The sequence below is a fragment of the Lepisosteus platostomus genome, chromosome 10 (assembly GCF_059453375.1).
Source record: "Lepisosteus platostomus isolate fLepPlt1 chromosome 10, fLepPlt1.hap1, whole genome shotgun sequence".
Lineage (NCBI taxonomy): Eukaryota > Metazoa > Chordata > Actinopteri > Semionotiformes > Lepisosteidae > Lepisosteus > Lepisosteus platostomus.
Genome location: NC_142620.1, coordinates 39,662,279 through 39,676,930, shown reverse-complemented (window position 1 = coordinate 39,676,930; position 14,652 = coordinate 39,662,279). Strand labels below are relative to the sequence as shown.

Genomic DNA, 14,652 nt, shown 5'->3' with positions numbered 1-14,652 from the left:
TTCCATTTCTCAATGTCTGCTTGTCCTCTGTTGATTTTCTACTATACATGTGTGTGTACTACTGATATATCATTCAATAAAGGCATAATGGAGGACTGTCTTTCAGGAAATTGTTCTTTCACTACTCAAACAATGAAAACAAGCTGGTGACTCAGCGAGAATATTAAAAAGGGGAGATGAAAAACTGAGCTGTGGGTTCCTATGGCAACTTCAAGAAGGTGTTTCCAGATAGTGATTTTAAAAAGAATTTGTTTCCAATGTTGTGTTTGGCTTTACTGCTTTTTTTCCCCTATATTAAGGTTCAGGAAGTTCAGAGCCCCAGGGGACAACCTTGGTTCTTTCTTTTTTTTTTTTTTGTTCTGGATGTTCTTTTCTGTTTATTGAACATTTAACATGTCCTTTTTAAGGGCTCTGTTGTCTGGTTCTATTTTTCATTAAACAAATGGTGGAATATTGAGCCTATATTTCTTAACTGTTTGAAGAGATGGTGCTACAGAAAGCCACCCCTTTGACAGCATTTAATTTGTTTACATAGAGGTCAATCTTACAACCAAATATTAAGGCGTCTTTGTCTCAATCTTACCTTTTTGTTACAAAAAGGTCAATCTTACAACCAAATATTAAGGCGTCTTTGATGCCATCGGCAAACAGTTCAACATAATTTAATACTATACCAAAACACACTGAACACAAAATTATCAAAACACATACTTGATACAAACGTAGGAATTCACAGCTGGAGAACTGTATTGTCATCAATACATCAGCAAAATACAATTTTGATAAGACTTCTAAATTAACTTTAAAATTCAACAAAAACCTTAGGAAAAAGCTAGTCTGTGCACATAAAATTAAAAAAGCAATGAGAACCTATTCTCACAGTAAAGAGTCTACCTAGTTCTTTAGCTCATCTGTTTTCATTTATTGCTAATCTTTAAACTGTGTGTGGTGAACAAAAAATGAATGCGTGTAATACTATTTAGCAAAGGCTGAAAACAAATTACCCCGAGTCGTTACCAGCTCCATATAATGTCTAAAAACCATACCTATCCTATTTGATTAACTAATTTTTAAGCAACCCTTGAAATAGGAAGGTACAGTATATTCATTTATTGTAATACAGAATTTATAAATCATGAATAATACAGACAGCAAGGGCAGCACCTCGCAGCACTGGGGCCCTTGGCTCAAACTGGAAATCAGGGGTGCTATAAGCATGGAGTTGCTTTGTTCTTCCCATGTTCATATGGGGTTATGCCGGGAGCCTCGATTTCCTCGCACAGTCCAAAGACATACTGGCAGGTTAAATGGCCTGGGTATGAGTGTGTATGTGTCCGTATCTATGTCTGTGTGTGCTCTGCGATGGACTAGCATCCCTTCAGGTTGTATTCCAGTTGCTTGAGGGGACAGGCACCGGCTTCCTCATGACCCTGAACTGGATAAAGTGGTTAGAAAATGGATGGATTGAAAATACAGCAGATAGCAACACTGTGATGACTTGTCATATGCAGCTTAATATAGACAAGATGTATGTTGAGAACTCGGAAGAAGATGATGTTGTTGGCCTGAACATCACCATATGCAAACTGCAAGTGCTGACAACAAAAACATTTTTGTTTTCGAGTTTTATGTTGATGACATGAACTAAAGTATTAGCATCACTGACTTAGTTTTTTTTATAGTCCCAATAATTTATTTTTACATTTGACCATGGCTAATGTTAATCTGAACAATCCTTTTTAGCCAATTCTAAGAGACGTAACAGGGTATTTTCTTACATCAAGCTAGATGCTAAATGTCAACATTGTGTTGAGTATAGACCTTATTGTCCATTGTGTGTATTTTCTAAATTTCTAAGATCAACAATTGTGTATCAAATGTGTATTTTCCCTTTGTTTTCATTCTGTCTTTCATAGCAGTTTTTCTCCAACTTATACTCAAAATAAAATGCAGTTTCAGTCTTATCACAGAAAGTGTAAGACATTTCTATAGAATGCAATGTTAACTTACATTGTGATTTCTAAATGCTAAAGTCAATATAAATCATTTGTATTCTATTAGCATAACTACTGTCAACATCATAGTATACAGTTATTAACTGGAAAGCAATAAAATAGTAGCTGATGTTATCTGCAGTTTATTTATTTTTTTAAATTAAGGTTTTTTAAAGCAAGGGGCATGGTGTTCTATGACCTTACTGTTACGCATTACTTTCTAGTATCCTTTTATTTACTTTGAAGCAAATAGTAAACATAACATCAACAAAGATCAAGTGCAGTGTTCTATGGAAAATACGACAAAGTAGTCTACAAAGTCAACAAACAATACCTTACCAGATAAACCACCCCCAATGACAATTACATCTTTCTTCTCAATTTCGGGTTTCTGCCCTTTGTCCATGTCTGCGGTTTAAATGTTTGCTCAGAAAGCAGTAGAGAGAGCACTGCAGAAGCCTACAGGTTTGTACAGATCTGTCTCTTCCAGTGGCTGAGCCACTTTATCAGTGTGCTGCTTCTGTAAAGGAGGAGCTAAGCTCATCTCTCACCAGACTGGGATGGCAAGGTGATATCTGATGTTCAGTACCCGTTCTTAATGGCAACTTCATCTGAAAAGACCTTTTCTATTATACACAGCTGTATGTATACAGTATATAATCTAATGTATAGACAGAGCGATTTATCAGGATCTTTGAGGTTTCATAGTGAAAAGTATACTAAATAATTTAAATTCTGTACAGTATTTACAGTCACATACCACCCTTTACAAAGTAATTAGCAGTTATTTTCTTCACTAGATCCCAATTTAGCAAATGTACTCATTGTCCTCTGAGGAAAGGAAGCTTTCTTTCATCATACTTTCCCATTATTATATTAGCTATTGTTGTTGTTAAGTATTACAAATATCAACATTATGTTGAAAATACTATTGTGAATATGTATCTTTTAAAAACAGGTAAAAATAAATCTGCAACCATGAACAGCATTCACATCAATTGGTCAGCAGCCTCTGGAATTACTGATCAGCATCATCTGTAAACTGTTCTTGAGGAACTGATGAAAAACACTAATTGAGTTATGAAGTGAAAAGCAGCATACTTATTCCATATATACCCAACTTTAAGGGACACACAGAATCTGACAAAAATAAGCACAGAAAACATAGAACAGTATTTGATAATCTTTCTCCTATTTTCTTTACTGCAGCATTTCATGAAAACAAACTGTGTTTCACTTCAACCTCACGCCTTTGAATTTTGCAGGCTTTAGAAATGTAAACTACTTTTTCTTATACACAAACTTAAAAGTTACTGATTACATATTTTATTAACTAGTATTTTAATTTGACTTTCAAGGACCTTTTCAATTCTACTAACAATATAGTGCTCTTAACACAAAAAAATAAGATTAAAGCCTTGTTTTGTTTGTTTCCATAGAGTTTCACTAAATTATGATGCAGCAAGAACTTTATTTGAAGATCAATGTGGCGTAAAGATGCCTGACTACTGATGTAATCTAAAACATTAAAATACTTGTGTAAGTCATTTATAAACAGGACACACCACTATGATTCCTAGACACCGTCTTAAAAACAGAAATAAAAGTCTAACTTGGTATTCTGATCAAAACAAAATAATCTACTCAGTGTACCAAAACCAATAAATTCAGGTAAATGAAGAAAGAAATAAAACATCCCTGACTACAATTACCCTCCATTCCAATACACACATGCTTTAAATCACAATAACTTCTACATTTGACAGAAGAATGTCAGTATATGAACAAGTCATATAGAACAATTTGCCTTCAGCATAATAAGTTACCCAATGGTATATTTACAAAATAGATATTATATGCAATAACCACTCTGTGTGAAATTCCACACAAGAGGTCATCTGTTACATTACATTTTCATTTAAAGTATAGTTCTCCTCCCTTCAACATCAGTTATCTGTAAGAGAGGCTACTGTTTTCTCTTCTCTATTTGTTCTCTACAGGGGGTTACAGCAAATTAGTTTTTATCTGGTTTAGGGTTCCACTTTTGTCTCTAATCCATTATGAAGTTCAAGCCACGAAGCCACAAAGATTAATATAAAAAGAGCTGTTGAAATCAAATTTTTGTTTAAAGATCACATTATTCTCTGAAAAATATTTTATTTTTAAATTCCCAAGAGTCAGAAACGTAAGTGAATAAAACATACACTGTTTCCTGAACCAATATCAGATCTCTTGTACACTAATACAGTATTTGTGTCCTCCAAAACTGTTCAGCACTTTCAATTTAATTTATATGATATGTCCTGAGAAAAAAAAAGAGAAAAAACTATGCCATGGAACTGTCCCATGCATTAGAAAAGCAGAATAGTTTTTTTGTATTTATTTTTCTCACTACATATATAACCAATTGTTAATATAAACATCTTTTACAAGACAGTTCATGTCTGCACTATGTTGACAGTCATGGCTAGGCAGTAAACTTTGGTTGTGGAAGAAAAACCTAGATCTTTTCAGCTCAAATTATACAACTGGACTGCCATAACAGAGTCTTAGTATTAAATGTCTCAATACACCATGAACTGAGTAGGGCATTTGATTAAAAATGGGCCTGGTCCTAAAGAAAGCAAATTTCTCTCCTCTAGATTGGAATTGAGGATCCCATAAAATAAGACCGACAGTCTGAAATATGCTTATTATCTTCTAAAGATTTCAGAGTACAGCATCTCTAGATCCTCTGATAGTAGATGAAACAATGAAAGTATCTTAGAATGTTTGATTGGATTAGGTGGCAGAAAACACTGGCAGGAGTGCTGGGACATACAGGACTTCTCTCCTCTTCTCTAAAGGGCAGCCAGCTCTTGTGTTAGCCTCTCTTTCTCCTGTTGCAGCTCCACAATGCTCTGCTTGTTCTGTTCCAGTCGATCTTCCAGCCACTGCAGCAGTGGCCCGCTGATGGCAGACATCTGGCTGCACAGATTCTTTGTGAAAACTGGATCACGTTCCACAAACACCAAAGGGTTACGAACAACAACAAGAAAAAACAAAACAAAATCAATTAAATAAAAACAAAATCAGGAGATATCCTAATAAAATAGGCAGTGAGGTGGTACTGTTATTCTCTTGTTTTATGCAAGTGAGCAGGAGGATATGTGTTTTTTGGCAGTTATCAATCAAACAGTACTGTTAACTCAACAATAGAAAAATATTGCCATTGAGGGCTACCTCTACATTGACTAAAAGCAACTTGTTAAAAAAGTACTACTGGAGAATCTCTAAACAAGGCAAACAAAGTTCTCCTAATGTCATGAATAGCTTTAAGAATGATAGACATTACTGTATTCAGTGGGAGCGGAAAACAGTCCCCCTGCATTTATCTGCACTAAAACAATCAACTCCCTTGCTTTCAGTTTATTTAACAGTTTATGATCAGCTTCTACAAAAAAAAACTATCGATAAGTGTTAAATTTTCGATAACTTAACACTTTTAGTCTTTTAGCAACAGACTGCTCCAGCTACAGTGTTCGTTTCCGCAGGTCTTTCCTCCCGGCGGCTGTCAGGGTGTATAACGCTGCCCTAGGCTAGGACTGTTAGCCCTTCATTTGCTCGTCTATGGACAGCATGTTGCTCCATTGTACTGTTTTTTTTTGGACACTCAATCTGTATATACCTATGCACATTTTGCGCATATTTAATTGTTTTTACAGTAACTATGAGCATATTTTGCACACACCGATGTCTTTTTTTATTTTTATTTATTTTATATTTGTTTCGTATTACTGTATGTATTTTAATTTTTCGTCTATTCTGATGTTTGTTTGTTTTTTTGCTTGTCTTGGGCTGGACTGCTGTAACACATTAATTTACCTTCAGGATCAATAAAGTCTTATCTATCTAAGAGATAAATGCCAGAATTCATATAATAGGAATAAAAACCACAAGAAGATCCTTTAATCAAGAATCATTCTGTAAAAGATTAAAGTATTCAAGAGAAAGTATATTATAAGAGGAACATATTACCTGAACCATTGTGTATTTTCGTGATCGGGTCCAAGTGCGTTAAGCTGAAATGTGAAAAAGTTAGCAGATGAATGAAACGAACACACCACTTTATAGTACTGTAGCTGTCTTATTTAAATACACTGATAAACATGTTTAAGTACACTCCCCCTTAATGATGCTGTTCCATATGTTGATCAGCTTAATACATAAGCCAAATCAGATCACATTTGATGTTTTACATAAAAAAACTCACCTCAGCTGACATCTTTGCAGTTTTTCATCTTGTACAACTAACGTTATTGAAGTAACTACCTATACAGTTCAACACTGATCAAAGTAACCTCTCAGAATATAATGCAAAATACACTTTAACAAATAAAAATAAAACAAAAAACAGTATCAAGAATTTAATTATACTAATGAGGCAAAAAAATAATTTCCTTAGGCATTTTTGTCTTGTTTTATATGTAAATTAGGAACACTGTACACACCATATTGTGACAGGATTGTTATTATTTAAATACAGCATTATATAATCCTGTAAACATGTTGTCTTAGTCACTAGGCAATAGAAGCCCATTACATCTTGAGACCAGAACAAACAGATCTGAAGCACTTGTCTCTCAGTGTGAATATTCTGCTCACAAACAGACTTTGTTTATGAGCCGCTCAAGGCAGGCACAGTAATTCCATTTGTGTCAATTCCTAATTGAGTTATTCAAGTCTTACCATCCATGTAGCCCTGCAATTCATCCAGCAGCAGCTTTTCAAATTGAATCAGCCTTGACAAAGTATACATAGATACAGAATGCCACTTTGGAAATTTCGTTTCCGATGACATTGAAGGGCTAGTTCTACACTGTGCCTAAAGCAAACTTTGGATCTTGGAAGTGTTAACATCCAGGGACTTTGTGCTGGTTCTAACTCAAGATAAGTTTCATAAACAGATTCCCTCTCTGTTTAAAACCATTTGTTATTAAGACCTTTTTAAACATGGAACTGTCAATAATGCGGAACCAAATGTTGTCTTATTTATAGTTCATGAGGCGTGCAGTTGTGATTGAACACATTTGTGTTCTGTACCAAAACCATTAGAAAGGGTGCAGCACAACTTTCCAATCATCAGAAGAGGACAAAAGATACAATGGGTTCCTCCATACATCTAAAACACTTTCAAGCACGTCCTGACATACTTTCTGAATTCATAAAAAGATGCAAAGGAAAATGGGGAAACATGGCAAAGCAGAGAATGAACAGAAGCAGGCATACCTGTGGATTCTCCTGTATGTATCCTGTTCTTCCTGACAAAGTATTTTGGGAAGTTCTACAGCTGACTCCAGACACACCTTTCCAATGGCTTCATGAGGAACCACATGGATAGGGATTTCAATTCTCTCGTACCTTATTAAGAGAACACACAACAGTTCCTGTAAATACTTTTCACACATGCTAACTTACTGAGGTTTAATTAGAATAAATTGATTCTGTCAAAGGGCAGAAAAATAGAATTAGATAAATGAACTTTTAGAAAAAAGCTTTACCTTTTGTGCTTTTGTGCTTTTATAGCTCTAATTCTGGAACATGCAGAGGCACAATTATAGTCCATACCTTACTAATTGTAAGAATGACTTCACAAAGGACAGTACACTTACTCTGAGCCTTTCTGTGCTTGCACAGACTGGAAGCAGGTATACAGAACTCTCCCTGTCTGCAAAAGATCAGTAAGGTTAGAATCCCTATCACAATACCAGATGTTTTTCCCAATAGCAATACAATATATCTTCAATCGAGGGACTGAAGCTTTGTGAAAACATGAAATTGTGAGGGAATAAATCAGTTTTTACACAAAAAATGTTCCAGTTGAAAGATATAAAAAAACAGTATTAAAAGATTATTTAAAAAAAACAGAAGAGTATACTCAAAACATTACTGGTTACTAAACTGACTGGTTCCTGTGCCTAAACTGTGCTGCTTACCTTTGTGTTCTTATCCTCAATGAAGCAAGAGAATATCAACCCAACAAAGCCCTGATCCATCATCTGGTACATTGCCTGAGTTCTTACATCTGAGGGTAAAGATTTTCCAGTGTTATCTTCACCAGTAATAGTCTGGCTTTATTATAATTACAGGAGAAAAATTCATTAGCATTAACAATTTGAACCCATTGTCATTTTATGTTTTTTGAGCAGCATTCCTAAAGGACAGGCAAAATATACTGTTATGGATAACATCTGTTTCAGACGTGATCGGTCTTTCTTCTTGGGATGTTAACAAAGTGCCTGAGAGGGCATTGTTTGTGTCTTTAAAAACAATTAATGCAGAGAAATATTACAGAAATACACATATATACATTTTTTTTTTACAGACAACCACAGATAAAATAATATTAAAAACACTATCATTCAGACAAATAATGACAGTTTCACTGGTCAGTTTGATGATAATGTTTCACTGGTCAGTTTGATGCTTTCAAAAAACTTTGGTAACTTATACTGCTCCAAATTTCAGAGAAAGATTGATTAAATTGATCTTACATTGATTACAATTTCCCAGTCTCAGTAAGTCATAATGGGTAGAAGTACACATCTTACCAACATGTGAGGGCCACACAGTGATGTGAGGATGAGAATGGTACCAACCCACAACCCTCATGGGCCGACCAGTCATTTCAGCCAATCTGTGAACCTCATTAAGAAATTAAAAAATATACTTTGTGCATAAATATACATTGAAATAGTTCAGGTGGGTAGCTGCGTCAGCATGCATAGGCTGCAAAGGAACAATAGGTTTATTCCATGCTGAAAAGACAAAAAAGAAAACAACGTTTCGGCCGTAGAGCCTTCTTCAGGTGTGAGCAACCTTTGTGTTTTCTTTCTTCTCTTTTCAGCATGGAATAAAACTATTACTTGTTCCTTTGCATAAATATACACTGACATTTAATAATAATAAATTAGTAACATAGCAATATATTTTTTAAGGTCTCAACATAATTAGCAATAGCTATGTTTTTTTATTTTGTAAAAATATTTAACTTAAATGCTTTGGGGAATGTTTATACTATCTATTCCAGGCTTCTATCAACGACATTTCCAAGCATTAAATATCCTTACTGCAATTTGTGAGTTTCCAGTCTTTAAGGTTTGGTATGTATCTGGTACTTTTATGTACCAGATACATATGATTTCCAAATAAAGGTTTGTTTTCCCTTAACAAAACACAAAATAAAATGTGTGCCTGTGAAATCCGCTCCAATTTCTATATTTTCATTTTTGCCTCTGAGTCTACACGGACTGAAGTATGTCGGGAATGGGTAGCAATCGGCTTTGTCCTAGAAATATAAACTGTGGCGCTCATTTTTAAAAGATGGAGCGTCGTTTCAGAAAAACAGAAAGATGAAACATGCAATGATTTAAAGCTCAAACACCAATTGGTTCCAAAACGTAAAACCACAAATAGGTGTGGCGTTGTAGGAATTGGAAAACTTTTTGGTTAGTTTAACACTTATAAAATGGATATCTCGGCTTCAGTAGAGGCTGCAGAAAGCTGTTCTGGTGAGATCTCCACGCGGTCCTTCCTCTTGTCTGAGCGACGCAGGATGATCACGGAGTGAATGTGGACAATCCGGTTAGTATCTACCTGTACGACACAATTTGTAGTTCAGCGATCTCTTGAAAACCTTAAACTCCAATTCCCAAACTCTCCAAACTAACAATTTATTTATAAATGCTGACAAGTAAATAATGTCCTCACTACGTCCTAAACACTCTATGCTAAAGAGGCTTTATAATTTACTGCACATTGCTAGAAGACAAAGGCTAAAACAGTTCAATACTAGTTCGTAATAGTATAAGTATATATATATATTCGTATAAGTAATAGAAGTAATACGTCATTTAAAATAAATTCGTTGTCTTAGTTAGAAACAAATATTAATTTTAGTCTATTGAGGGGGAATCTGGAGTAAACAGGAATCTAATTTACCTCTCCAATACAGAGTCCCATTACTTCTTCTTTTTCTGTACTTAAAGCATGATTCATGCAAACCAGAAAAGCGTCCGATTCCAGGTGAACTGCACTCACTGCCATTCTGACGTCTTAATGATGATTAGTTTAGTCTCTACAGTTATTTTACCACAAACACCAGAACACTTCCATAAACATTCTCAATTCCGTTCACTGAACAGTTCCGGCATCACAAAACATCCCCACCAAACATGGTTAACATGTTTTAGGAAAGACAAAGTTAAGGATCTTTAACTCTGTTGATGCTGAAACTAGTATTAAGCTAATATTTCCAGAAGATTAACACATTTTCACTCTATAACTTTACCAGTATACAAGCAGATTTTTTACTCAATATAATGTTGACCTTAAAGTCTTAATTTCAGTTTCGGTAGGTTTCCCGTCGAAGCCAAGTTGTGGGTGCACCGAGTAAAAGTAAAAATAGTTTTGTATCGAGACGATCAGATTCGACATCACATTACAAGATTTCTTTCAGGATTCATGAGGAGGACCTTTTGTGGATATTGTAAGTTATTTAAAAACGCACCTCTGCGACCTAATACATTCTAGAATAAATTTCAGGGGTGAATATTGCAGTCACATAATCAGAATTCCCAGAATGTGAATTATTTAGCAAAAAAACACTGCCCCGACATTATGGAATGCGTAGATTCTACGCATTCCATAATTTAAACACTTTAAACACTTTATACACAATTGATCTTGTTTCAGTTATAATGCCTATTGTGTGATCATATTTTTATAACAAACGATTATTTTAACAGATTCACAGTACTATATCTGTCACAGGTATAGTACTGTACTTCAAAATCCTGAAAATGTCGTCTTGGTAGCACGAAAGTGCTTCAGTAATAGTACCAGTAGTAATCGTACTAATACAGAACAGTCCTTCTCACCCTCGACCCGAGGTCTATGCTGTAGTCGATTTCTTAATCGCACGCTTATTTATGTCAGTTTTCGGTTTGGGTTTTATTTTTAAATTTTCTTTAAGATGCGAAAAGATTGAATGGGATTTGTATTTAGTATCAGCTCTACCAATGTCTGAGTTTCAGAACTGCCCCTTTTCAGGTTTTGCCTGAAATGTAACAAATTTAACCTCCATAGAAGGAAAGAACCTTATTTTAGGAGTGCCTGATGCGCTGTCTTTCGAACCTGTCTCCGTACATTATAAATTAATCACTTAATAACAGCTGCAGAAATAGGGAAAAGCAAGTTAAGGAGGGACTGCTTAATGTTCAGTTTGCTGACGTTGTTAAAAACCGTACCTTTTATGCTACGTTTGAAACGTATGACGCAGTGCAAAACAATCTAAGTCTGAACAATCAAACATATCAATGTACCAGTTAGCTCCGGGGATTTAGAGCTAAGCTTTTCAGTTCTTTTTATTTCATGTAATGATTTCAGAAAAATGATGGAAAATGGTTAAAAGGGTCTTCTTATTTGCATTAATCTTTGTTCTTCTTATTTACACTAAACAGAAATTTCCACGACCATTGTTTTGGTTCCTATACGGTTATGTGCAATTTACAGTTTGTACATATTCAAAATAATAAAATAGTGAAATGCATATGCAAAAGTTTGGAGACTGTCAGTAACTAATAACACTTTCATTGAAATAAATTACAGCTTCCAGATGTTTCCTGTAGCCAGCTAAGAGTTATTATATTGCTTTTGGGTTTTTTCCACTTTTCCTTGCAGAAGTCTTCTAGTTCAGAAATAATCTTAGGTCTTCTTGCATACACTGCATGTTTGAGATCTCCTCACAGATTTTTAATATTCAAGTCTGGGGACCATGAAAGCTATTCCAAAACCTTAATCTGTCATTCTTGTAAGTAATTCATGGTTGACTTGGCGGTATGTTTTGGATAGTTGTCTGAAATATTCTACCTCTTTCCACCTTGTATCCCTTCACCGAAAGGGACCTGAACTTCTAGGATTTGCTGATATTTAGTTGACACCAATCTTCCTTCCTTCCATTCATTTTTTTTAATCAGCCCACAGCACTTAAAAAACATGAACTTTTGTGATGAGATCAAAGGAAAGGATTCCTTCTGACAACTATCCTCTGCAGATCATATTTGTTTAAGGAACGCTTTACTGTGTACTTGTGGACAACTACTCCAGTGTCAGCTAAACTTTTGCAGTGATCTGTGGGTTCTACTTTGTAGATCTGACCAGTATCCGAGCAGTTCTAGCAGAATTTTTTCTGGGTCTTCCAGATCTTGTCTTGATGTCAGAAGTTCTCTTTAACTTGAATGTCTTAATGATGTTTCTGACAGTTTAAATTGCAAGCTGGAAGCATTTAGATACCTTTTTATAGTCTTCCCCTGGTTTGTAACAGTGAATTATTTTATTTTCATGTCCTCTGACACCTACAGTACTTAGAGTAGCCCATGGTTACTGAAAACAGGCAGAACAACCAGAGAGGTTAGACGGGTCAGAGTATTTCAGAAGCAAATTGATCTACTAGTATGTTTTGGGACTAGGAAAGGAAACTGGAATACCTGGAAGAAACATACAAACCCTATGCTGATAGGACCACAGGTCTAGAATTTAATCCAGGGCCCCAGTGCTGTGAGACATCAATGCTAACCATTGTGCCATTTTGCTGCCCCTGTTGGTATAGAATGATTTTATATTATTAAAGACTTAATTCATTAAAGTTACCATTAACATCCACCCCACAACAATCTTTTTACACTTACTTTAGTTTTTTAAGATAATTGTAGTTGCTTGGAAGCCATCAAAACTGCTGTTGTTTAAATGCATGTCTGTTATTTATCAGAAAAGGAACAAAAATAAATAAGTAAAGAGGAGTATTATTAAATAAATCCAAGACACTGAACATAATAACAGAACAGTCCCTGTAAGCAAAAATTCTACAATTCAATAACTTTGGTTTTTATTCCAACAGTACTGTGGGATGTCCCAGAAAGATCCTTGCCAAAAGCAGGCATGTGAAATCCAAAGATGTTTACAAGGTAAAATGATCATCAATCAAGTTCCAATGACGAGAATTTTATTCCAAAAGGGTGTATTAAGTGCTGTTTGGGTTTTTTTTAAGTACTGCAATGCTCAATTTGTTAGTTATCCCCATTTTCTGAAGACTTTCTTAAAGTTCATCATCACTGAATTAACCCAGTATTTTCAAATCAAATTTTGTTTTTCCAGCCAACAAATATATTGAGAGCAAGTGTGAACATGTGATTGAAGCAATGAGGCAGTGCTGCAGGTTTCATGCTGGGGAGAAGTCTGTCTGCTGTTCAGGATTTGTGAAGGAACAGAAAGAGCAAGAGTCATGCAAATGATTATATTTACACAGGGAATATCTTGAAATACTGATTAAACTGTAAATGTGTTATTTCAATAAAGTATTATACATGATATACATGTTGCTATTTGTAGGACAAATTACTTTTTAAAAACTAAATCAATTGTTTGGTTTGGATGGGCTCGAGTTTAGTTGAGCGGATTATTCTGTGCTACTCCAAAACTTGAGTCGTGCTGCTAGGGCACCTGAGACCTTTCAGTGTAATTGGCGAGTTCTGCAGCAAAAATGAGAAATGGCTCTCAGTTTATATTTCAGAATGTACAAACGGTGCTTATCCCTCCTGTGCTTCCACAAGTTGATTATAAATTTCTTCATTACCCTTATGGTAGACACAAACTATCCTCTCTTGCATAAAACCCTGAATATTGAATGATAAAGGAAAGAAGAATCAGGTATTCACACAGCTGTATACAGGCACAAAGAAATATGTGAACACTGACAAAACATACACAAATATCCATTCTGTTTTATAGTAACACTCCCAGTGCAAGATCATTTGCCAGCCAGTAGCCACAATGGTACATAATTACATTGTTCTGAAGCCTCACTCATTAGGAGTGAATCTCATAGTCTCATGCCTTTGTCTGAAAATCTCGTGTATCAAGTCTATATTGATTTTAAAAATCCAGTGTAGTGTGCTCTCACGAGGCACCAGTTCTGTAGGGGTTTGGGCATTTACTGGGACAATTATTAATTGTAGCAGTAAGTCACAAAATGATTCTTTTAATGGCTTTAGAATCCAACCATGCGACATAACTCAAACAACGCACACACACAGGTACTAATACACAAGAATACATTTATTAATACATAAAATATGCAGAACCTAACAGAGAGGGTTATCAGAATACAAAAGGTATATATTCAATCAGTTATGAAGAGTTACACATATCAAGAGGACATACGTTCAGTATATCATTCATTGATTATAACTTCTACATTAGATACTGAAAACAAGTACATAACTCTTAGGAATTAAATTGATATCAACTGGTTGGGATAACAATTGAATTCTCAAGCTGTAATGCAGTAAAGTTGAATACTCATCCAATCTCTGGGGATTCAGATCTCCTGTGGGAACAAAGAAACAGTTGCAGGCTTGTTGCTGTCCAATCCGCACTCTCTGGCTCCATGCCAGGCTGTGCTGTGCGGCTTGCGACGGTGCGCTGCTGATGCTCACTGACCGGCTAGTTAGTTTTGGCTGAAACTAGCAAGAGTTTGTGCACAGGAGAAAAGATGACTGTGGGTCCCAGCAGGTCAGGAAGAGGACCGGTTCGTTCCTGATGAAGCGCTAGTTCTGAATAC

The 14,652-nt window shown here is 35.4% G+C and overlaps 3 protein-coding genes across 7 annotated transcripts in view; 1 reads left to right on the top strand and 2 right to left on the bottom strand.

Annotated features, from left to right (window-relative positions):
• LOC148653698 (amine oxidase [flavin-containing] B-like) overlaps positions 1 to 3,027 on the bottom strand; it is a 33,457-nt gene extending 30,430 nt beyond the window's left edge. For both annotated transcript variants that reach the window (XM_088648967.1, XM_088648968.1), the window contains exon 1: positions 2,334 to 3,027. In XM_088648967.1, the coding sequence (XP_088505093.1) occupies positions 2,334 to 2,400 (67 nt within the window). In that variant the 5' untranslated portion in view covers positions 2,401 to 3,027. The remainder of the gene's footprint in view (positions 1 to 2,333) is intronic.
• Positions 3,028 to 4,131: 1,104 nt separating this feature from the next.
• Positions 4,132 to 10,424, bottom strand: brcc3 (BRCA1/BRCA2-containing complex, subunit 3). The gene is made up of 8 exons (XM_088648969.1): positions 9,975 to 10,424; positions 9,510 to 9,629; positions 8,585 to 8,672; positions 7,970 to 8,058; positions 7,646 to 7,701; positions 7,263 to 7,394; positions 6,012 to 6,055; positions 4,132 to 4,983 (listed from the first exon to the last, which is right to left on the bottom strand). Exons 1-8 carry the CDS (start codon positions 10,077 to 10,079, stop codon positions 4,835 to 4,837), a joined length of 783 nt encoding a protein of 260 aa, XP_088505095.1. The 5' UTR covers positions 10,080 to 10,424; the 3' UTR covers positions 4,132 to 4,834.
• Positions 10,418 to 13,402, top strand: LOC148653696 (cx9C motif-containing protein 4-like). 4 transcript variants are annotated; one of them, XM_088648973.1, is made up of 3 exons: positions 10,418 to 10,521; positions 12,931 to 12,997; positions 13,188 to 13,402. In XM_088648973.1, exons 2-3 carry the CDS (start codon positions 12,940 to 12,942, stop codon positions 13,322 to 13,324), a joined length of 195 nt encoding a protein of 64 aa, XP_088505099.1. In that variant the 5' UTR covers positions 10,418 to 10,521; positions 12,931 to 12,939; the 3' UTR covers positions 13,325 to 13,402. The 4 variants fall into 4 exon arrangements, with proteins under 4 accessions (XP_088505099.1, XP_088505098.1, XP_088505100.1 ...); XM_088648972.1 differs by having other exon boundaries at positions 10,460 to 10,527; positions 12,932 to 12,997; XM_088648974.1 differs by lacking the exon at positions 10,418 to 10,521 and adding an exon at positions 10,881 to 10,965.
• Positions 13,403 to 14,652: the final 1,250 nt, after the last annotated feature.

Bases quoted from the DNA above. Each gene is read 5' to 3' on its own strand.
- brcc3 (XM_088648969.1), bottom strand. From the start codon at position 10,079: ATGGCAGTGAGTGCAGTTCACCTGGAATCGGACGCTTTTCTGGTTTGC. The intron at 7,702-7,969 runs GTAAGCAGCACA...GATCTTTTGCAG, and splicing joins TTGAGGATAAGAACACAAAG to ACAGGGAGAGTTCTGTATAC. The intron at 6,056-7,262 runs GTATGCCTGCTT...TTCACATTTCAG, and splicing joins ACATACAGGAGAATCCACAG to CTTAACGCACTTGGACCCGA.
- LOC148653696 (XM_088648972.1), top strand. From the start codon at position 10,497: ATGAGGAGGACCTTTTGTGGATATTGTAAGT. The intron at 10,528-12,931 runs TATTTAAAAACG...TATTCCAACAGT, and splicing joins CTTTTGTGGATATTGTAAGT to ACTGTGGGATGTCCCAGAAA. The intron at 12,998-13,187 runs GTAAAATGATCA...TTGTTTTTCCAG, and splicing joins AATCCAAAGATGTTTACAAG to CCAACAAATATATTGAGAGC.